The 23,667-nt window shown below is 37.6% G+C and overlaps 1 protein-coding gene across 14 annotated transcripts in view; it reads right to left on the bottom strand.

Annotated features, from left to right (window-relative positions):
• Positions 1-23,667, bottom strand: part of MCTP1 (multiple C2 and transmembrane domain containing 1) — a gene marked incomplete at both ends in the record, with an annotated part of 537,186 nt that overhangs the window by 85,821 nt on the left and 427,698 nt on the right. For 9 of the 14 annotated variants that reach the window (XM_082650521.1, XM_082650520.1, XM_082650519.1 and 6 more), the window contains one exon: positions 8,781-8,900. The exons of the other annotated variants lie outside the window; for them this stretch is intronic. In XM_082650521.1, coding sequence (XP_082506647.1) covers positions 8,781-8,900 — 120 coding nt within the window. The remainder of the gene's footprint in view (positions 1-8,780; positions 8,901-23,667) is intronic. 14 annotated transcript variants of the gene reach the window in all.

A 23,667-nucleotide genomic window follows, 5' to 3' on the forward strand; every position in this document is an offset into this window, starting at 1 on the left:
ACATGCTCTGCATTTCATATATAGACCTCCATCACTGCACCTATTATACCCACGTATTCCACTTAGTTGTTTGTTTCCCTCACTAGACCACAAACTGTCATGGGCAAGGACCAGGTCTTTTTTTCTCTCCTTCTTTTCTCTCTCTCCCTTTCTTTTATTTGTATTGAAGTATAATAGATTTACTGGGACCAGGTCTTAATCATCTTTGGACAACAGCTAGCACAGTGCCTGCAAACGTTCAATACATTTTTTTGAATGAAAATTAGACAATTTTTGATGTGGAAAAAGGATCAGATTAACATACTTAGTATTCATTCATTAAACATTTTTTGAGCAACTACTGTGCTGCTATATCTGAGACATCTTGTTCTGTGCTGGGATTAGATACACAGATGGAAGATACAGTTAGAACAGTCTGGGGCAGGTGAAGAAGACCCCCAGTGAGCTTTTTATTATAATACAGCTAGGGGGATATGGGAACTGAGAGGGGAGGGTTCACTTAAGCTCTTGGAGTATATGATGGTAGAGATGGGTTGGTAGGCGTAGGGGTGGGTGAGAATGGGCAGGAAGTCAGAGATGGCTCGCCAGGAGAAATGATGAAGATAACTGGTGGTTACCCAGGCATATAGATATAAAATATTAAAACCTTAATGGGTGGCAAGTCAGTATTGACTACCAAAAATATTCAAAATGCTTACACTCTGACCCAGAAATTCCCCTTCAAGGACTTGATCAAAAGACATTACCGACAACCTGCTCAGAGATCTGTTTAGGATGTTTCTTTGCAACATTCTTTGAGATGGCATAAACACTGGAAACAAACATTTCTAAAATGAGTGTTTAATTGAGAAAAAATAAAGTATTCATATGGTGGAAATTATTCAGTCATTAAAAAGCATGTTGTTTCCCAGTAATTTGAGGGCAACTCAAAGTAGGTATGCTAACAGTACCTTTAATGTGATCCAATTTTCGTAAAAAATAAAATATATATGACAAGCAAGAACTACACCGTACATTTGCAAACATATTTTTTTTTTTAAGAAAAGAGTAAAAGCTATAGAGAGAGTGTATTGACTATTTGGGAAACTACAAATACACTTGGCTCCAGATACTGCTGCTGCCGCCATAGCTGTCCCAGCCACCCTGGGTCCTCCTCTGTCAAGACTATGTCAAAACCCCATCCGTCAAAGCTCCCCTTCCTCCATGGCAGAAGACCACTACTTGACCTCCTCCTCCACTGCGGGGCCTTGACCTGCACACACCTAGGCTCCCATCTGCTCATCAACACCCACAGGGTCTCCTCCAAGTTCACGGTGCAGCTCATCCCAGAGCAAGGTGCCCCAGGAGAGCCAGGCCCTCGCAAGGGAGTGTGCCCACCTCTTTGTGGGCAGGCCTTCTGAGCTCAACCCCTTCGATGTTTGGCACCTGCAGCAAGGACTTCAAGCGCTCCAGCCACCTGTCCTGGCACAGTGCCACACATCGTGCCAGATGGCCCGCTGCACATCTGTTCTGGTGCCCATGCGGCTTCCAGGCACAGCACGAGCACCTCCACTAAGTTCAAGACCAGGCCTGCACTGCCCTTCCCTGGGTCATCACGTCTGTCCCACACAGCACCACCTACACAAACTCACTGCCAGTGCAGAGGTTACTGCCTTATCCTAGACCTCAGTTTCCCCAAATATACAAAGAGAGAAGCATCATTGCTTCCTTCTTTGCTTTCTGTTGTGTTATGTGGACCAAGTCTTTGCCCACCCTGGGCCTATGGAATGGGTGCATTGGAGGAGAGGCAGAGAACACAGGCCTGGGAACCAGCTGGACGTGGGTTCCAGTCCCACTGTGCTGTGTGAGCCTTTGCAAGTGGCATAAGCTCTCTGAGCTTTGTTTTCCTGCTCTCCCAAGTGGTGAATGGTTGCTTTCTGGGTGAAAGAGATGACAAAAGAGAATGGGGCACTGTCTGGTTCATTTCTGTACCTCCCCCCTTCTGCCCACCATCTCCACCTTTTGCTCATTAAACATTCCATTCTCAAAACCAAAAAACACACAAACGAACAATCCTGCTGGAATACAGGGGAGATAAAGCTGAAGCTATATGGTTTGGGTGGGGCATACACATGAGGAATCTTCTATGCCATGCTCGAAGATATTACAGAAAGACAAAAGTAGCAGGGGGAAAAAAATCAGCATTTTGTTTCAGAACTATCACCTTCCTACTAATGTTGAGGTAAGAATACAAGCTGTGATTTGGGGGAAAGTTGCCAGAAGAATACAAGACATCCAGTTAAATTGGAATTTAGATAAATAATGAATATTATTTTTACATAAATATCTCCTGTTGTTTATCTGAAATCCTAATTTAACTGGGCATCTGTATTTTTCCTTGCTAAATCTGGCAACCCTAAACTGGGAACAAATTCAGAGGGCTTCAGGGGTTGGAGCTCGAGGAAAATTTGCAACGCAGAAGGCCTTGGTCACCTGAGAGAGAGGGAATGTAGCATGGTGGTGGGAGTGGGGCACTTGAGGAGAGTGGAAAAAATGTGGAAGTCCTGTTGGGGTATGTCCAGAGCCTGATGAGGTGATGGTCATCAGTGTACAGGGCACCAGTCTGTAGACTGAGTAATAATCTGGCACATCTAAGTGGTTGAACAGATTTGAGAGGGTCACAAGGGATGAAATTTTCTACTGACATCTGATTGGCTGTTGGTTTCTACCTCTTTATGCTTGTGATCGTGTTGGAAAAATAAAGGTCTGGTTTTTTTCATGGTCTTCCTCACGTTTTTGCAAGCTGGTGACCTTCTTAAAAATTTGAGAAAATTTGTTGAAATAAGCAGGAAAAAGAAAAGAGTGATCATCAATTTTTAGATGTGTTTACAGGCTGTATGACTCAGTGCTGCTTCTGTTAAGAGCAAGTACATGGTCTTTTTTGGTACTGAGATGCAAACTCAGGAGGCTCTGATCTACGCTACTTTCTGTGAACGATAAAGCCCTTATTGAAGTGTCAGGAGTCTGACCACGCACCAAAAGTGCTTTTCGCGTGGAGTCCGCTCCTCTCAGCTCAGCTTTGGCCAGTCTTTCCAGATCCTGTTAGGAATAATTTCACTTACTCAATAGTCTACTTATTCAAATATTCCACCAGGACGACTTCTTTGGAACTGACAGTACTGGCTGAGAAAATAATAAATGAGTTTGATTTACAGGAAATCAGGTCAAACAAACAGATGTTTCTTTTGTGGATGATCCTAAATTGTCCAATCAACAGCATTTTTTTTTTTTTTTTTTTTGCGGTACGCGGGCCTCTCACTGTTGTGGCCTCTCCCGTTGCGGAGCACAGGCTCTGGACGCGCAGGCTCAGCGGCCATGGCTCACGGGCCCAGCCGCTCCGTGGCACGTGGGATCTGCCCGGACCGGGGCACGGACCCGTGTCCCCTGCATCGGCAGGCGGACTCTCAACCTCTGTGCCACCACGGAAGCCCTCCAATCAACAGCATTTATGGTGGCCAAGGAAATTCTCTCCTTACAAGCTTTATTTCTAGACATCAATGTTCTGGGCCTAAGTGGAATAGTCCCAACAATAACAAATATAGTCAGTGCTATTCTAAAGGGGAAAAGAAGCATGGAGGGCTTTGCCATGTGAGGGAACTAACAAAACATTTCAGTATTTCCTAAAGTATTTTAGCAGACAGATTTGGGCTCAATTGGTATCACAGTGAGAGCATGAGTCAGAGAATGATTTCATTGATCTAGCCTACTCTTCAGTCTTTTAATGCCTCCATTGATTAGGCAACTAAGATTGTTAAGTGGGAGGCATATCATGACAGTAAAAGTGAATGCTCTTTTAAGATGTAATTAAAAAGCACTGCTTGAAGAATTTTTGAATGTCAAAGATATTCAAAGATTTTCTTCACTAATGTGAAGGATTTTTAGCTTTGATTTACTCTTCCATGCTCACCTGGGTGGATGGAAGGTAGTCCTCCCGGTCATGGATGTTTTTTGAAATGAACGGGGTCACCTGGGATCAAGCAGGTGATCAGTACCCATTCTTGAGAGGTCACCAGGTACCTCACAGGAAGGAATCTGGGGATACCTGGGATTCCAGGTAAAGCTCCAAACAGTTAGAAAATGGATCCCTTGGTAAAGGCATGCCCAAACGTGTACCACAGAAATACCCTGAGGCTTCAGAATAGGGCAGAGCTGGGTTTGCACCCCACTCACTCTATGGAGTTTGTTATTCATCATTCTCTTTGATTCTGAATTTCCTCTTTTGTAAAATGAGGATAAAACCTTTAGAATCATTTACTTGATATAATTATTATGAAGTAAAGCAGAAACTAACACAGCACTGTAAAGCAATTATACTCCAGTAAAGATGTTAAAAATAATAATTTAAAAAAATTATTATGAAGAATTAAAGGAGACTATGTCTCTAAAAGGCTTAGCAGGATACCTGATACATTCAAGTTGCTCCATTTTCCTGAATGAGAGGTGAGGAGGACATGGGGGTGGAGTGGGGGAAATGAGGGTTTTCCAACAATCTGTTTGCTTAAAGATAGAGTTAGTACTACTGACCATTCTGAAGCTTAAAGGAGAAATGTGCTCAAAAGGTACCCAGGGAGACCTGGGATGGACCAAAATATAGCCTCAAGAGGAAATGTAGTTGAGTGGTGTGATAAGGAGTGCAAACTTCAGAAAGACTGACAGATTCTAACACCCACTCTGCCACTTTCTAACTAACTGTGTGCCTTTGGAACCATTTAACCTCTCTACCCTGTTTCCCTGTATGTGAAGTAGTAATGATGATACCTGTCTCAGTGAGTATAATAGAGCTCTGGTTTCTTTGGCCAACCTGTTTCTTTCATCCTCTGAGATTTGATTTCCCCTCTCTCAAGGAAGGGCTCTTGTAGCCATGCTTCTTCCACGTATGTTCCCTTCCTTGTCACAGAGAAGAGAACAGGCGATCACCTGATTTAGGAGGCCCTAACACATGGGCTGGGCTGACACAATCATCTTCTCTCTCCTGGGGGAAAACTAAATGACATGATAAAAGAAAGTGCGTAACACAGTGCCCAGGGTGTAATGAGGATCCGAAAATTTTTAACTCCAAAGTAAAGATCACTTCCTGGCATCTACTCTTACAAAATCTCAGTTTATAGTAACTGTAATGTGGATAGTTGGTACGAGCCCAATGGGCAGTGCAGGGGTGATTTTCCCCTGGTTCTGGAGTGACGGCTTAAACCAAGAGAAGTATGACATTCATGCCACAGACATTTCTGAATGAAGTTTGTATTAAACAGTTTTCTCTGGAAAAGTCTAACAATTCTTATGCTATAAATTTTAATGTCATGGTCCAAGTAGAGATAGATTTAGATCTAGAATTGCTTATTTTTAACAAGTCTGACTGAGAAACAGCAGAGGTGAAATACCATCGTTAACCACACCTCTTTCTCATGTGCATCTCTAAGTCTACAGCACTAGACGCAGGAACGGCTGTTCCCTTATCCTGTCCTCAACGGGTTCAGCTCATCATATGCAGCAAAACTTACTTGGCAAGGATTACATCTCATTTTTTTCATTAAACTAGAACAGGCACCATGGTGGGGAAAAGGTTGGGGGTTTCAGTTCCTGTGATCTTTAAGTCTCCAAAAAGGAAATGGTCTCCTTAATAAACAATAAACAGACAAAGGAATCCTTTCCTATTTTAGTATTAATCTCAACTATCCACCAATATTTTGAAGACAGAATTTTTACCCAACTATGTACTTTTTATCTTTTACAGTATTTATTTCCTTTTCCCTTATAACTTCTTATGCCATGGAAATATTATTTTCTTTTTTCTTTTGCTACACAAACCTGAAGTTTATTTTGATTTGTTTTTCTTTTATAATTTTCATCCTAATTGAATTTTCTCAGCTGAATAATGTACAGATGATTTTTTGTGTGCGACAGAATATCCACCGCCCTCCCACGCCCCCTGTTTTTCCTGAAACAGAAAGTTTCCTGATTTGGAATCAGCCAATGGTGTGATTAATGCACTTCAGAGATTCCCTAAAGTTTTCACACATGCTGAAAAATTCTGCATTGTTTTGGGGACACCAATAAGGACTTAGGGCAAAGTACCATTCTTCCAGGGCTATCTACTACGCGGTAGATAAGTAGTCAGGCACTGCATAGCAACCCCTCCAAACACTTCTCTTAATTTACATATATGTGCTTGTGAATATATGTGTGTGTGTGTGTGTGTGTGCAATCTATAACCAGCAAAGTATAACCCAGGTTTCTTTTCAAAAGGAGCAACCATTTCAAATGCACAGCTGGGTATGGCAGAAAACACGTAATTAGACAAATTGGATTTAAGAGTTACGTAAGGTCTCAGCTGAGCCAGTGAATGAGAAGCTGAATGAAGCGTTGTGATTGCTGCTCTGGTGCCTGGAAAGAACAGAATATGTGGATATGTGTGTTTTGGGCAAATAAAAGGCAATCACTGGGAGTTATGGGGTGTAGTTGGCATTCCATGAAAGTTAGACTGTAGCATGTTTCACAGTGTCCTGTGTTGGAGAATAAAATATTGTCCATGGCTAAAAGGGGGATTCAGTCAGAGATATGCCCACAAGGAAGGATTTGTAAGTACTATATCAGAGTTATATTTTGGGGGGAAAAGGGCAGTAGAAAAATTTACATAATATGTTAACTTTTCAATAGGCTTATAAAAATTCTCAGAGAATTTTAAGTACAAGGGGATACATTATATATTATTATGTTTCCTCTAAAAGTGGACCTTTCCAGCCAAGGCAGGTATATTCTGAAGAAAATAACAAGCAAAGTCTATAGTTTCAGAATTTTTTACTAAGAACACTCAAACCAATGACTAAATATTGAAGATAAGCCCCCTCATAGGATTAAGAACCTGAAACTAAATTACCGCTTTTTGGCAAACATTCTTATTTTACAGATTTGTCTCAAGGCAACTGAATGAAAAGTAGAGTTTTGTGGGATGAATTGGGAGATTGGAATTGACATATATACACTAATATGTATAAAATAGATAACTAATAAGAACCTGTTGTATAAAAAATAAATAAATTAAATTAAATTTTTTTTTAAAAAGTAGATTTTCTTCTCTCTCAACAACCTCCTGGAAATAAATGGGACAAAAAGGACTTGGCTCAGAGAGTCCTATCTTCTTAAAGAAAACATCCTGGATTAATTGAAAAAAGTGCCTATTAGTCCCCACGACACCAAGGCTTATGGCATTTGGGGCTTGTCTGTCAGTGTGCAAGTTAAATATATATCCATAAATCCTTGCCAATAATAATAACAATGCCTTGTCTGTTGATGCTACCTAACCATTAAAATCTCTAATAGCAATCGCATGTTTGGTTTGATAAACTTTATAAAAAAATGTTTGAACACCTCTAATTTGCAAAACACGTGCTAGAGACGGTGGCAAGTACAGAGATGAACAGTTCCCTACCTCAAATTTATAATCTCATGAGAGAGACAGAAATATATCAAATAATATAGGGAAATAAACGTGGTGCGTTGTTGGCAACCTTGCCATGGTACTTGGTGGTTGTGCACCTGGATTTTTCTTTTATTTTGATGATAAAGAAAATTATTTTGAAGAAGTCTATTTTGCTTGTGTAACCATTTAAAGTATATTTTGCTTGAGTTATTTAAAAAGAAAATTCTTTTATGTCATATGTATATGTGCAATCATTATGATGCTATTATAACAAAGTATTATATACTACTACTAAACTTATGGTCAAATAACTCTGTTTCCTGCGTCATTATGGGCACAATAGTTGGCCAAAGTCCTGATTATCAATCAAATGGAGGCCCTTAATGGCAAAAAAAAAATCAGTGTAATCTGATGGGGACAAATACCTGCCAAAGAGATCCTTATGTGTGACAAACCCTTAAATTATCCTCAACAGCTGTCTACAGAATTATAAAATTGCAAATGTTCTATGTGCGTAAGACATTCCCCTCCCATTTATTTACATATGGGAAAGTTTTTCAAGCTGTATGTTTGCTAGGGGCGTAGCGACCGAGAGCCTAAGGGGAATGAAGACTGGTGGGAGAGTAACAAACGTGATTCTAATGTGGCTAGCTTCTGCTTCTCAGTCTAAAACTCTTTGAGAGAGAAAAGGTTGTTTCACACATTTGAAAAACGTTCAAAAATGTCGAGAGGGCAAGTGAGTGCAATATAACTTTCCTTAGGTTAATTGAAAGCTCTTGATCCATGAGCCAGTATCCTGATACACCCCTGACACAGAGAAGGGTATTTGTTATTGTTCAGTGAATGAACACTGAATTAAGGTACTTGATGCACTTTTCTAGGCCAACAACCATCAAGTCTTCCTTCCCTCCAATGACAGACCACAGAGAACTGTCTTAAATAAAATACATTCGTTTGGTCTGACCACAGATAATTTTGTGATATTATGTCTTAACTCAGGATTCATTAAGACATAAAAACAAGTAAGGAGCATAAAAGAAATAATCATTTGGAATAACCGACTTATACCTAAAGATCATAACTCATTCTTTGGTGTGCTCTCAATTTTAGTTCCTACCAAAATGAGTAATGCTAGAAATAGGTGAATACTTTCTATTGTGTTAGGACCAAAGAGTTGTTAGTTTTGAACTGATAAAACTTTCCTCCAAACTTGAGTATTTACAGACAGAATTTCTGGTTTGCAAAACCGAATTCAATGTTGATCTTGATGGAGAGACTAGGAATAAGAACAAAAACACATGCAAATGAGAAAGTAGAGACTTACTGTATCGCGTTGCCTGTTATCTTTCCCTGATATTATCAAGAAGTAGTTCCATGTCAATAGTAACAACAAAACCATTGGTATCATGTAGAGCTCAAAGTTCCAGACAACAAAGAGGAAGAGCTGGAGGAGAGAGAAGGAAGAAGAAAAAGATGAGTCAACTCTGAATTTCATTAAATGGACTCTCTTATCCATACTGCACTTCAAAAAAGCACACAATTAAATGCTTCAGAACAGAAAGATTTGTCTTGAAAACAAAAACTTGAGAACTTGTTAGGCATTTTTCTAAAAGCACAACCGACCCCTGGAAAGTCACTAAGATTTTTACTTTGTTTAATTTCTATGAAGGAAAAACTGATATCACTACATTGTCAACGAGGCAATTTTAATTTTTCTCCTCCAGTGAAATTATTGTTAGGTTGGACAAAATAAAGTTTTAAAAAAGAAAGGCAGCAAAATGAGCTTCACCACATTGTCAGAAATAACTGGCCTATCTGCCTTAATGATAAAGGATGAATCACCATTTAATATCAGAAACTATTTTTAAATCTCACTTGGATAATACAATGTAACAAGCATAATAGGCAGATGAAAATACCAAGTCTACACCAGAGAGCTCCCAAGATTTCACATTATGAATAATAGAACTGCTACCAACAAGTGTAAAAAATTCAGCCTTGCCATAGAAATCAAACAGCTATTAAAACAATGGAGTAACTTTGTCAAAGGAAAATTTTAAATGTCTACCTTTATTATCTTTTAAAACTACCTACTTCTCTAAGTATATAAATGATTTTTAAAATTGTATGAGGAATGTAAGTTTAAGAACTCACCTAGGCTGGCAGAAGGAACCATTTTAAGAGCATCTGCATCATAAAATAACCAGCAATGGTTATAAACTGTGACTCATCCCCATTCCCCACCAGCCTCTTATAACCCTGCACAGATCATCTAAATTCTCTGGGGCTGTGGCCCCTGCTGCCAAATTAAGGTAATTTAAGTCAGATGGTAGTTAAGAGCCAGATTCCACCCTTGGTGCTAACTAGTCCTATAACCTCTGGCATGGTATATATCCTCCCTTTAGTTTCTTCTTCTGTAAAATGGGGATGATAAGAGTATCCACCTGAGAGGTGGCTGTGACAATTAAACAGTTGAAATGTGTTAAGGATTTAACACACTGCTTGGTACACAGTAAGTGCTCAAAAAAGTATTGTGCAAATGATATCAATACATTACAAAATTGAGAAAGTTAACTATTTATTAACTAAGGTCCTCAGGTAGTACATATTCTAATACTGAAAACTAGAAAGTCATCTGCCTGCTAAGCTTTAGCTGAACCAAAGTATAATTGAGAATTTGAGCCAGCTGGTTGGGGTCATGCAAACATCCTGCCTTTGACAGATCAGAAGGGTTAGGAGCAGTGCCCTAAGAACACTCACATCAGGCACAGCAGCATGGGCTGTTTGCAGCCTTCTTAACAAACCCCAGCCAAGCCCGCAGCCTATTCAAACTGCAGAGAAAATGAACCTGTATGGAGTGGTAGAGGGACCCCTGGCCCACGGGCCAGAAGACTGGTTCTGGGCCTTAGAAAATCACTCTCCCTCAGTGTTTTCATTTCTCAACATAGATCTGTAGATCTGGTCTCCTCTAACATCCTTTCTCTAATATTTAAAATGACTTCATGATGTTACTGTACCATCAGGGATTTTTTTTAATGTGATATTAAATTTTGAAGACTGTATATTTTACTGAATTCTTTGATATTCATAACCCACATGGACACCAAAAAGCATAAATAATGGTTTAGTAACCCAAGAAATGAATTTTGTACAGAATTACATGGTAACCATAGATTCAAGTTCCTGAATAAGAAAAATCTCAAATATGTTAATGCGTGGAACATGAGCCATATCTTCTCTTTCACCAGAAAAGTATAAAGATTTCTAGAAAAGGAAAATATTTCTGTTTAATTTTTGAAATATATACAATATATTTAAAGATGATACAAATCATAACTGATGGCTATGATTATTCTATTAAAGTATATTTAAAAAATATATTTTTTTATTCAGGAAGTGATTTAAGGCAAATTTGATAGACATCAACATATATAAAAGAGAAAATTATTTTTTGCTAGAATCCATATTAATTCTTTACATATTTATTTGTAAAATTTTGACAATCATTAAAATATAAGCTCTTTAAAGGAAGGGATTTTTTTTTTCTTTTTGCTCACTGTTCTATCCCCAGAGCATAGAGTGGTGCTTGGGGCATAGTAGGTGCTCAATAAATATATATTTGCTGAATTAATGAATAAATGGATACTGGGTTCCCAAGTCATTTAACATAAGTCTACTTAATTATTTGCATTAGTAAAAGTCCTATAGAGCCACTATTTAAAACCAAGTGACATCTGGAAAATGTATTCAGAATTACAACCTGTGATAGCACTAATGAATTTCTCCCTGAGGCACATAAGGTAGAAGAAGTACCTTAGTACTTCTAGAAAAATTGTCTATCCATTCTGGCTATGCAGTCATGAACCATCTTTCCTCTTAGACCTTCCTATATAGTTGCCTTTTCCAAGAATATTCACTTGACTCAGTGTATTCTGGTCTCATGGATGGGACTCAGATTATTCCATTGCTAAATATCACCAATTGTAATGATTTTTAACCTATTGAACAAATATATTCCTCCTTGTAATGGCCACTCATTGGTGTTAAGAGTCCTGGTGTTACCCAGAGTGAATTTCTTGTTCCTTTATGTATTAGTGTTAGTTGTAGGCCAGGTATTGCACCAAATAAACTTTTCATATGATAATTCTGCAAGTAATCAATCCACCTATCATGTCTTTTTCTTCTCTAGGTTCAACAACACTAGTTGCTTAAAGTACCAGTTACAAGGTATGGTTTCTGGACACTTCTCCATTGTGGACATCCTCTTACCACATCCAAATCAATATATCAATAGCTTTCTTAAAATATAGCACTCAGAAGTGACAGAACACTTCTTATGAATACATATGGTCTTAATATGCCCTAACAACATGAACACCAGAACACAGGATGGGAAAAGATATAGAAGAGAGAGACAAAGAAAGAAACTGCATTAGCTTTATGAATTCTCATAGTGGAAAAATAGTCTCCTTCCCCATTATGTGCTCTTTAAGAATCTAATATTTGGATAACTAAGTAAAGAGCCCTTGCTCTTGAAAATATCTTTAAAAAACAAACAAACAAGAGAGCTTTGAATAAACTCTAAATACAAAAGCATTTATTTTTCTTCTCAAAATTTAATGGAAGATTTCAAAAGGTCAAAAAAGAAACAGCATGATATATTCTTGCCTACTTTGTTGTAAATTAATTGACCATATGTGCATGAGCCTATTTATGGGCTCTCTAATCTGTTCCATTAATCTAGGTGTCTGTTTTTATGCCAATACCATACTGTTTTGGTTACTATAGCTTTGTAGTTTAGTTTGAAATCAGGGCGCATGATGCCTCCAGCTTTGCTCTTCTTTCTCAAGATTGCTTTGGCTATTGGTGTCTTTTGTGGTTTCATACAAATTTTAGGATTGCTTATTGCTGTGAAAAATATTGTTGGAATTTTGATAGGGATTGCATTGAATCTGTACATGGCTGTGGGTAATATGGACATTTTAATAATAGTAATTCTTTCAATCTGTGAGCAAGGAATACGTTTCCATTTACTTTTGTCTTCAATTTCTTTCATCACTGTCGTGTAGTTTTTAGTGTATAGGTATTTCACTTTCTTGGTTAAATTTATTACTAAGTATTTTATTCTTTTTGATGCAACTGTAAGTGGGATTGTTTTCTTAATGTCTCTTTCTGATAGTACACTGTTAGTGTATAGAAATGCAATAGATTTTTGTATGTTGACTTTGTATCCTGCAACTTTACTGAATTCATTTATTAGTTCTAATAGTTTTTTGGTGGAGTTTTTAGGGTTTTCTATATACAAAAACCATGTCATCTACAAATAGTGACAGTTTTACTTTTTCCTTTCCAATTTGGATGACTTTTCTTTCTTTTTCTTGCTTAATTACTCTGACTAGGACATGCAACACTATGTAAAATAAAGTCGCAAAGTGGGCATCCTTGTCTTGTTCCTGACCTTAGAGGAAAAGCTTTCAGCTTTTTACTATTGAGCATGATGTTAGCTGTGTACTTATCATATATGGCCCTGGTTATACTGAGATATGTTGCATCTATACTCACTTTGTTGAGTTTAATCGTAAATGGATGTTGAATTTTGTCAAATGTTTTTTCTGCATTTACTGAGATGATCATATGATTTTTATCCTTCATTTTATTAATATTGTATATCCTGTTGATTGATTTGTGGATATTGAAGCATCCTTGCATCCCTGGAATAAATCCCACTTAATGATAGTATACGATCCTCTTAATGTATTGTTGAATTCAGTTTGCTAATATTTTGTTGAGAATTCTTTCATCTGTGTTCACCAGGGATACTGGCCTGTAATTTTCTCTTCTTGTGGGAAAGGGAAGTTTCTTCAATAAATGGTGCTGGGAAAACTGGACAGCCACATGCAAAAGAATAAAACTAGGCTGTCTTACACCATACACAAAAATTAACTCAAAATGGATTAAAGACTTGAATGTAAGATCTATAACCATAAAACTCCTAGAAGAAAACATAGGCAATAAGCTCCTTGACATTGATCTTGGCTATGATTTTTTGGATCTGACTACCAAAACAAAGGCAACAAAAGCCAAAATAAACAAGTAGGACTTCAACAAACTAAAAAGCTTATGCACAGCAAAGGAAATCATCGACAAAATGAAAAGCCAGTCTACTGAATGGGAGAAAATATTTGCAAATTATACATCCGATAAGGGGTTAATATCCAAAATATATAAAAACTCATACAACTCAATAGCCAAAAACCAAGCAAACTGATTTAAAAATGGGCAGAGGATCTGAAGGCACATTTTTTCCAAAGAAGTTGGCCAACAGGCACATGAAAAGATGCTAATCATTTAATCATCAGGGTCATGCAAATCAAAACCACACTGAGATATCACCTCACACCTGTTAGAATGGCTATTATCAAAAAGTCAAGAAATAGCAAGTGTTGATGAGAATGTGGAAAAAAAGGATCCCTCTTGCACTCTTAGTGGGAATGCAGATTGGTACAGCCACTATGGAAGACGGTATGGAGGTTCCTCAAGAAATTAAAAACAGACCTACCATATGATCTAGCAATTCACTTCTTGGTATTTATCTGAAGAAAATGAAAATACTAATTCAAAAAGATATATGCACCCTCATGTTCATTGCAGCATTATTTACAACAGCCAAGATATGGGAACAACCTAAGTGTCCATCAATGGATGAATGGATAAAGAAGTTATGACATATATACAGTGGAATACTATTCAGCCATAAAAAGAATGGAATCTTGCCATTTGCGATAACCAAGTTGGACATAGAGGGCATTATGCTAAGTGAATTATGCTAAGTGAAATAAGTCAGAGAAAGACACCATATGATCTCACATATACGTGGCATCTAAAAATGAAACAAACAAATGAAACAAACAAATAATTAAGAAAACAGATTAGTGGTTGCCAGAGGTGAGGGAGGTGGGTGAAATGGGCTAAGGGGGTCAAAAGGTACAAACTTCCAATTATAAAATAACAAGTCATAGGAATATTGTGTACAGCATGATGACTATAGCCAATAACACTGTACTGCATATTTGAAAGTTGCTAAAGGAATAAATCTGAAAAGTCCTCATCATAAGAAAAAAAAATACTTGTAACTGTACGGTGAGGGGTGGTAATTAGATTTACTGCAGGTGATCACTTCACAATGTATACAAATATTGAGTCATTATGTTGAACACCTGATACTAATATAGTGTTATAGTCAATTATACCTCAATTTAAAAAAAGAAAAAGAGCATGAACACAGATTAACAATAAAAGTTATTTATTAAACACCTATGTGCTATGCAATACTGGGTGTTCAAAATTAGGATAAGACATGGTCTCTGGACTCATATTGCTAAGAATCACTACGAAAAAAGCAATTATTCTCTACAGTACTAGTGATGATTCTAATACTTGTCAATGGCGATGATCCACTAACAAAGAGCCCTCAGAGGAAGAAAGGGGTCTTTTAGCTTATTCTCTCCACACTGAAGCTTCTTTTCTCCCTGGAGTCCACTTGCATGAAGATAGGATCCTTTCCTTTATCCTACAAAATACCAAAACACTCCTGGATGGGTCTTCAGTGTTTCACCAGGGCAGCAGGAGAAAGAAGGAAGCTCAGAAAAACTCCAGGAAGGCTAAGACAATGCAGGATCTGTCCTTGGTCCTGACCACACTTTTCATAAGTTTGGGGTTTGAAAAAAGGAGACATAATGGGCTAAAATGGAACCAAAACAGCAATTAAAAAAATATATAAACCCAAAAATGCCTAGGATTTTTTGCGACCCATATATCCAGAAACCTTTTTGCCTGCATGGGACATGGAGAGAGGATCTGATGATTCTAGAATTTCTCCAGGTTAAACTAGGTAATAAGGACTCCTGCACATTTGTACAGTGTTTAATTTCCTTTGACTTCATCACTATGACATCCTTTCCTTATTTTTCCTCTCTCTCTCTCTCTGTCACATTCTCCTTGACTTTTCCCCCACTCCCTCCAACACTTTTAATAAGGAATCTTGGACCATCTATATTTTACTTTCATAAAATCCATGACCCCATTCCAAACAAAACATCTAGCCCTACATTATTTAGCCTTGCTCATTAGAAACTAAAATTATTCCAAGAATTTGGTGGTTTCCTTTTTGCAAATTACTAGATGGTTGTGATTTACTGCTAAAACTCTATATCAGAAAATCTTCATGGGACATTAGAAGTACACACAACCTTCTTCATTAGAAAAAGGATCTTGTGAGTTTTACACATTATCCTGGATGGTAGAAGCTCTTTGTCAATCTGCCTTGGACTGTTAGCCACAATCATGGGATCCCTAAAAAAGCTGCTTCAGTGTGATGCACTAGAGAGCTTGAGAGTTTGAATCAGGCCCATGTTTTTATCCAAGTTTACTAGTCACTATCTATGTGATGTATTACTAGATTACTCTTAATTTTATAATCTGAAAGTTAAAACTATACTACTTACAGATTTGAGATGGAATTAGCCTAGTGCTTGGCAACTGTAAGATGCTCAATAAACATTAGGTATTATTACAAGGAGGAATATATTGGCTCATACTATATATAATTTTTTTGGCCCTTCTTGTAGCTCATCACTTTCCCTATTCCACTCTAGAATCCATAGGGTGGATTCAAGCATTAGAGCTGTGTTTAAAAAGCTACGTCAACTACAATAGGAAGAGATGATAAAGCGAGTGCCATTTTCAGTATTTTTATATTTAGCTTATAGTGATTACATGCAGTAATGACCCCAATTTGTTAATATCTCCATGTATCCAGGCCTTTTGAAATACTCTCCCACGATGACACTGAGATTAGACATAGGACTTGTTTTGGCCGAGGGTAAGAGTTGTAAAAATGCTGAACACAGAGGCTTAAAAAGCACTTGCTCATTGGGTTTTTCCCTCTGCACTCTTCAAACCCTGAGCCCATGTCAACAAGCACAGGCTAGTCTGCTGAATGATAAGAAACATGTGATACAGTTGTCTCCATTGCCCCAGTTGGAAGCCAGACAGCATCCAGAAGCAAAGTTGCCTAACTGGCCAGAAGCTGACCAGAGATGCATAAGTGAGCCCAGCTGAGAACAAAAGAAATACCCAGCTGAGCCTGATCCAACTTTTTCACCTACAGAATCATTACTAAATAAATGGTAGTTGCTTTGCGCTACTAATGGAGTGGTTTGTTATACAGCAAATGCTAACTGATACATATTTTCTCTCCAAGGAGAAAGTATGGTAGAGTAAAATATGGTCTGGACCAGGAGCCTGAAGAAGCGTTTTTAGTTCCATTTCTGCTATATGATCATCATAAGACCTTGGGCAGGTCAGTTATTCTCTTTTATTTTAGTCTATTATCTATAAAATGGAAATGGTAATACCTGTCTATTTCACAAGTAGGCTGTGGGAAACAAATTATGTAATATACATGAAAATGTTTTATCAGAAAGTACTATACCAATGTAAGTAATGTCAATTTTATGTTTTTCATATTTAAAATTGTTTCTAAAAAATAACAGACTTTATAAAATAATACTCCAAGATAAGTCAACATGATAATTGTTCTTCGAGCAGTTATAGAAGATGGATGGTGTTCCTTAGAGGGACTTCTGTGTGGTCTGGGAGGAAGGGGTTTGCTGGAAGGAAGCCATAAGTATTGGGTTGGCCAAAAGGTTCGTTTGTTTTTTTTCCGTAAGATGGCTCTAGTAGCACTTAGTTGTCTTTAACTTCATTCGAAACAATTTTGTTAGATTGTATGTGACAGCTGTCATACTGGCGTGCATTTAAAAAAAAGCTTATCAAAACTGGTGATTTTTTGTGTAGCCATTTTATTATTGAAGATGGAAGAAAAAAAGCAACACTTTTGGCATATTATGCTTTATTTTTTCAAGAAAGGTAAAAAGGCAACTGAAACGCAAAAAAAAAAAGTTTTGTGTAGTGTATGGAGAAGGTGCTGTGACTGATCAAGCATGTCAAAAGTGGTCTGCAAAGTTTTGTGCTAGAGATTTCTCGCTGGACAGTGCTCCATGGTTGGGTAGACCAGTTGAAGTTGATAGCAATCAAATAGAGATATTAATTGAGAACAATCACCGTTATACCACACGGGGGATAGCCGACATACTCAAAATATCCAGAGCATCGAAAGTCATTTGCACCAGTTTGGTTATGTTCATCGCTTTGATGTTTGGGTTCCACATAAGTTAAGAGAAAAAAACCTTCCTGACCTTATTTCTGCATGCGATTCTCTAGTGAAATGCAATGAAAACGTTCTGTTTTTAAAACAAATTGTGACGGGTAATGAAAAGTGGATATCGTACAATAATGTGGAATGGAAGAGATTGTGGGGCAAGTGAAATGAACCACCACCAATCACACCAAAGGCAGGTCTTCATCCAAAGAAAGTGATGTTGTGTATATGGTGGGATTGGAAGGGAGTCCTCTATTATGAGCTCCTTACGGAAAACCAAACCATTAATTCCAACAAGTACTGCACCCAATTAGACCAACTGAAAGCAGCACTGGACGAAAAGCATCCAGAATCAGTCAACAGAAAACATTTAATCTTCCATCAGGATAACACAAGACCGCATGTTTCTTTGATGACCAGGCAAAAACTGTTACAGCTTGGCTGGGAAGTTCTGATTCACCGCTGTATTCACCAGACATTGCATCTTTGGATTTCCATTTATTTCAGTCTTTACAAAATTCTCTTAATGGAAAAATTTCAATTCCCTGGAAGACTGTTAAAGGTACCTGGAACAGTTCTTTGCTCAAAAAGATAAAAAGTTTTGGGAAGATGGCATTACGAAGTTGCCTGAAAAATGGCAGAAGGCAGTGGAACGGTGAATACGTTGTTCAATAAATTTCTTGGTGAAAATGAAATATGTGTCTTTTATTTTTACTTCAAAGCTGAAGGCACTTTTTGGCCAACCCAATATTAAACTTATGAGGGGTTGCACTGAAATGTTTTACTAATAATCAGAGCAAGAAAAATCCAGATCTTTAGAGAAAGTCATTATTGCTAGTAAATGACATTAGCATACACTGTAGATTTTGTGAAGTCTGGAGTTGAAAAAAATTAGGTTTTTAAACGTCAATAATTTTTAACATTCTCATTCCCCTAGATATAAAAGTATCTTGTTCTGAACTACCAGCTTTAAGAATGTCAATTCCTGTCCATATATTTTTTTCACTTTTAAATCCAAATACCTTCTATCTAAATCAGCGTTATCTTGCATATGATTTTATCACTAACATCACAAAACACAATCCTTCAGTATCTATTTGTGCCAGGCTTTAAAAGCAACCTGCTTTTTTAAACATCTTTATTGGAGTATAATTGCTTTACAATGGTGTGTTAGTTTCTGCTGTATAACAAAGTGAATCAGCTATGCGTATACATATATGCCCATTTCCCTTCCCTCTTGCATCTCCCTCCCACCCTCCCTATCCCACCCCTCTAGGTAGTTACAAAGCACCGAGCTGATCTCCCTGTGCTATGCGGCTGTTTCCCACTAGCTATCTACTTTACGTTTGGTAGTGTATATATATCCATGCCACTCTCTCACTTCATCCCCGCTTACCCTTCCCCCTCCCTGTGTCCTCAAGTCCATTCTCTATGTCTGCGTCTTTATTCCTGTCCTGCTCCTAGGTTCTTCAGAGCCATTTTTTTTTTTTTTTTTTTAGATTCCATATATATGTGTTAGCATACGGTATTTGTTTTTCTCTTTCTGACTCACTTCACTCTGTATGACAGACTCTAGGTCCATCCACCTCATTATAAATAACTCAATTTTGTTTCTCTTTATGTCTGAGTGATATTACATTGTATATATGTGTCACATCTTCTTTATCCATTCATCTGTCCACGGACACTTAGGTTGCTTCCATGTCCTGGCTATTGTAAATAGAGCTGCAATGAACATTGTGGTACATGACTCTTTTTGAATTATGGTTTTCTCAGGGTGTATGCCCAGTAGTGGGATTGCTGGGTCATATGGTAGCTCTATTTTTAGTTTTTTGAGGAACCTCCATACTGTTCTCCATAGTGGCTGTATCAATTTACATTCCCATCAACAGTGCAAGAGGGTTGCCTTTTCTCCACACCCTTGCCAGCATTTATTGTTTCTAGATTTTTTGACGATGGCCATTCTGACTGGTGTGAGGTGATACCTCATTGTAGTTTTGATTTGTGTTTCTGTAATGATTAGTGATGTTGAGCATCCTTTCATGTGTGTGCTGCCAATCTGTATATCTTCTTTGGAGAAATGTCTAGTTAGGTCTTCTGCCCATTTTTGGATTGGGTTGTTTGTTTTTTTGATATTGAGCTTCATGAGCTGCCTGTATATTTTGGAGATTCATCTTTTGTCAGTTGGTTCATTTGCAAATATTTTCTCCCATTCTGAGGGTTGTTTTTTCGTCTTGTTTATGGTTTCCTTTGCTGTGCAAAAGCTTTTAAGTTTCATTAGGTCCCATTTGTTTATTTTTGTTTTTATTTCCCTTTCTCTAGGAGGTTGGTCAAAAGGATCTTGCTGTGATTTATGTCACAGAGTGTTCTGCCTATGTTTTCCTATAAGAGTTTTATAGTGTCTGGCCTTACATTTAGGTCTTTAATCCATTTTGAGTTTATTTTTGTGTATGGTGCTAGGGAGTGTTCTAATTTCATTCTTTTACATGTAGCTGTCCAGTTTTTCCAGCACCACTTATTGAAGAGGCTGTCTTTTCTCCATTGTATATTCTTGCCTCCTTTATCAAAGATAAGGTGACCATATGTGCGTGGGTTTATCTCTGAGCTTTCTACTCTGTTCCATTGATCTATATTTCTGTTTTCGTGCCAGCACCATACTGTCTTGATTACTGTAGCTTTGTAGTATAGTCTGAAGTCCATGAGCCTGATTCCCCCAGCTCCGTTTTTCTTTCTCAAGATTGCTTTGGCTATTCAGGGTTTTTCGTGTTTCCATACAAATTGTGAAATTTTTTTGTTCTCATTCTGTGAAAAATGCAATTGGTAGTTTCATAGGGATTGCATTGCATCTGTAGATTGCTTTGGGTAGTATAGTCATTTTCATAATGTTGATTCTTCCAATCCAGGAACATGGCATATCTCTCCATCTGTTTGTATCATCTTTAATTTCTTTCATCAGTGTCTTATAATTTTCTGCATACAGGTCTTTGTCTCCCTAGGTAGGTTTATTCCTAGGTATTTCATTCTTTTTGTTGCCATGGTAAATGGGAGTGTTTGCTTAATTTCTTTTTCAGATTTTTCATCATTAGTGTATAGGAATGCAAGTGATTTCTGTGTATTAATTTTGTATCCTGCTACTTTACCAAATTCATTGATTAGCTCTCGTAGTTTTCTGGTAGCATCTTTAGGATTTTCTATGTATAGTATCATGTCATCTGCAAACAGTGACTGCTTTACTTCTTTTCCGATTTGGATTCCTTTTATTTCTTTTCCTTCTCTGACTGTTGTGGCTAAAACTTCCAAAACTATGTTGAATAACAGTGGTGAGAGTGGGCAACCTTGTCTTGCTCCTGATCTTAGTAGAAATGGTTTCAGTTTTTCACCATTGAGAATGATGTTTGCTGTGGGTTTGTCATATATGGCCTTAATTATGTTGAGGTAAGTTCCTCTATGCCTACTTTCTGGAGGGTTTTTATCATAAATGGGTGTTGAATATTGTCGAAAGAAGAGCGACCTACATTTTAATCATAAGTATTCAGAATGGCTATTTTGAAAATCTATAATTTACTGAAAGGTAAATGACATAATCTGTCCTAACAAGTATCTTATATCACATTGCATACAATGAACTTTAGGGGTAAAGTCCTGCAAGGAAGGCTGGGAAGGCTGAGACTATCTTCATTTTATGAATGAGGAAACTGAGGCTCAGAAGGTTAAACTCGTCTAAGGACATCCTCTACTGAGTGGCAAAGTCAGGTAACTCCCAATCCAGTGTGCTTTTCCCACAATGCTCCACTGCTTCTAAGGTAAAGAATTTTATAGTGAATGTTGATGCTCTGAAGGTCTCAATTATTTAGGGACTGATTATACAATTTATAGATTTTTTTCTATCTCTACTTCTTCTCCTTCCTCTTGCTCTGGGATAACCACTAAATGCAATACCACTTTTTAGGTGCTCTGGTAAAGGTCTGGCATGTCAAAGAGGTCAAACACTAATGGTCAAAATGAGGTTTGTAGAGACAATTTCATTCTTCCTTTTCCTCACTCTCTTGCATGGCTCTGAATAATCAAAGTTAGCTATTCACATGGTTTCTATTAAATGGGGTTTTCTTCTGTCCGAAATGTTTAGAAGAGGTTAGCAAGGTGGCTGTAAAGGCAAAGACTGGAAAATAATTGAGCCAATTACATTTTACAAGCAAAAGAAGCCTTACTTTTTCACATGAAGATTAAACAAACAAAAAGACCTTTTCTACTCAGAAGCTAATGAAGGTGGGCTTGGGCTTTTCACTTCCATTTAAACACGGCAAATTATATAAAGTAGAGTGAATGATTCAAAATGTTAAGATTTTATAGCAATACCATTTCTTAGGAGGTGCAAGATGTACCTGATTTTTCTTTCTTTGAGCCTGGGGTTTTAAGAGTCCCAGGCAGGGACTGGGCCGTCCAGATCATCCCATCAATTGATGCTCTCATTGAAGTGCAGTGGAAGATGCCTGCATTCAATGATCATTCAGTGCGACACATGACAGTATCCCTGGGGTAGCGCACTTCAGAAAAATCATTTAAGTTGGAATATTGAAATATCCTATTCTTTTGCAAACTACAGTATATTTTAAAAAAGAAATCTCATCCAAAATGATTAACACTTCCTACTGTTCAGGAAAAAAGCCTGCCCTTTCAGACTAACAGCTGTGAATCATTAGCTCTCCAGTGATGAGATGTGTTTGATGAGTATTTTTCTTTCTAATTAAGAGATGAGATTCTCTATTTGACTGTCTCTTCAGAAAGAAGTGAAGAAAAAATTCTCTGCCTACATGGAAAGGCCATCTCCTACAAAACAATTAATTATTTCAAGGCTCTTTTAGAAAATCCCTTTCCTCCCTAATTTCAATTCATTTTTTTTTCTTAAACTTAACACATTTACGGCCTTTACAGTATTAACCCATTTTTCACCCAGCCTTCACCCTCTGTTTACCTGTTTGTTTCATCATTCAAAAATGTCTATATCAGATGAAATAAAATGAGGAAATATAACAAAAGTAAGTACATGCTTATGCTAACAGCATTTGATGTGACAATATTCACTGATGTGAGAGAGGCCTCAAATTAGAAAGATAATAAATACATAGTGTTTGCCTTTTGAGGAATTAAGCATTGCTTTAAAAAAAACAACTTTTAAGGGGTCTAGCCACATATAAAAACTGGTTATGGTAATTAATCCCTAAAAGGAAACTATTTTACGTCTACCATTAAGACTGGCCCTAAAGAAGAAAGCTAGTGGATGTAAAGTGGAACCCAAAATATATGTCTTTTCTTCTTTGAAAAAGCCATCATCCAGGTTAAAAAAATTCCTGAATTAAAAACATGATAGGAGAGAACAGTAAGAAGCAAATGAAAACACTGTTTGCGAATCAATCCCATCAACCACCTCCTTAGATCCTTTTCGGCACAAGGAAAGAAAGAAGGGGTGTAAGGGAAGAGGGTCAACTTTCAAACATTTGGGCGCTGTGTTGCCACTTCCCTCCCCCAGGGTGCATCTGGAAACATGTGGGGATGTTTTTAGTTATCACAATGACTCAAGTGGGAAAGGGGTGATACCAGCATTTATTGGGTGGGGCATGGGTGTGAAACACCCTGAAATATGCGGAACAGTTCCACCCGGTGAAAAATCTTCCTGTCCCCCATGCTAACAGTACTCCTCTTTGAGAAACATTGCCAATTCTCACATAGACACTAGGATATTCCACAGCTAACTTAGAAAAGAAGAAACAGTAGGTACATACATATACAAATGTGCACAGAAGAAGGCTAGATATATTTCCTAGATGATGGCATGAGAGTAGCAGAGAAAAAGAATTGCACTCATTCATATGTATTTGCACTAGATTCTTTCTCTCCATTAACGCTCAATATTTCTTAAATATATGTCTAAAGAAGAACTGGAGGTGAACCCGTTCTGCCCACTTACTCTCCCTTGGCTTAAGTTAGGCTC

This window comes from Grampus griseus (genome assembly GCF_964374135.1).
Source record: "Grampus griseus genome assembly, chromosome: 3".
Taxonomy (NCBI): Eukaryota; Metazoa; Chordata; class Mammalia; order Artiodactyla; family Delphinidae; genus Grampus; species Grampus griseus.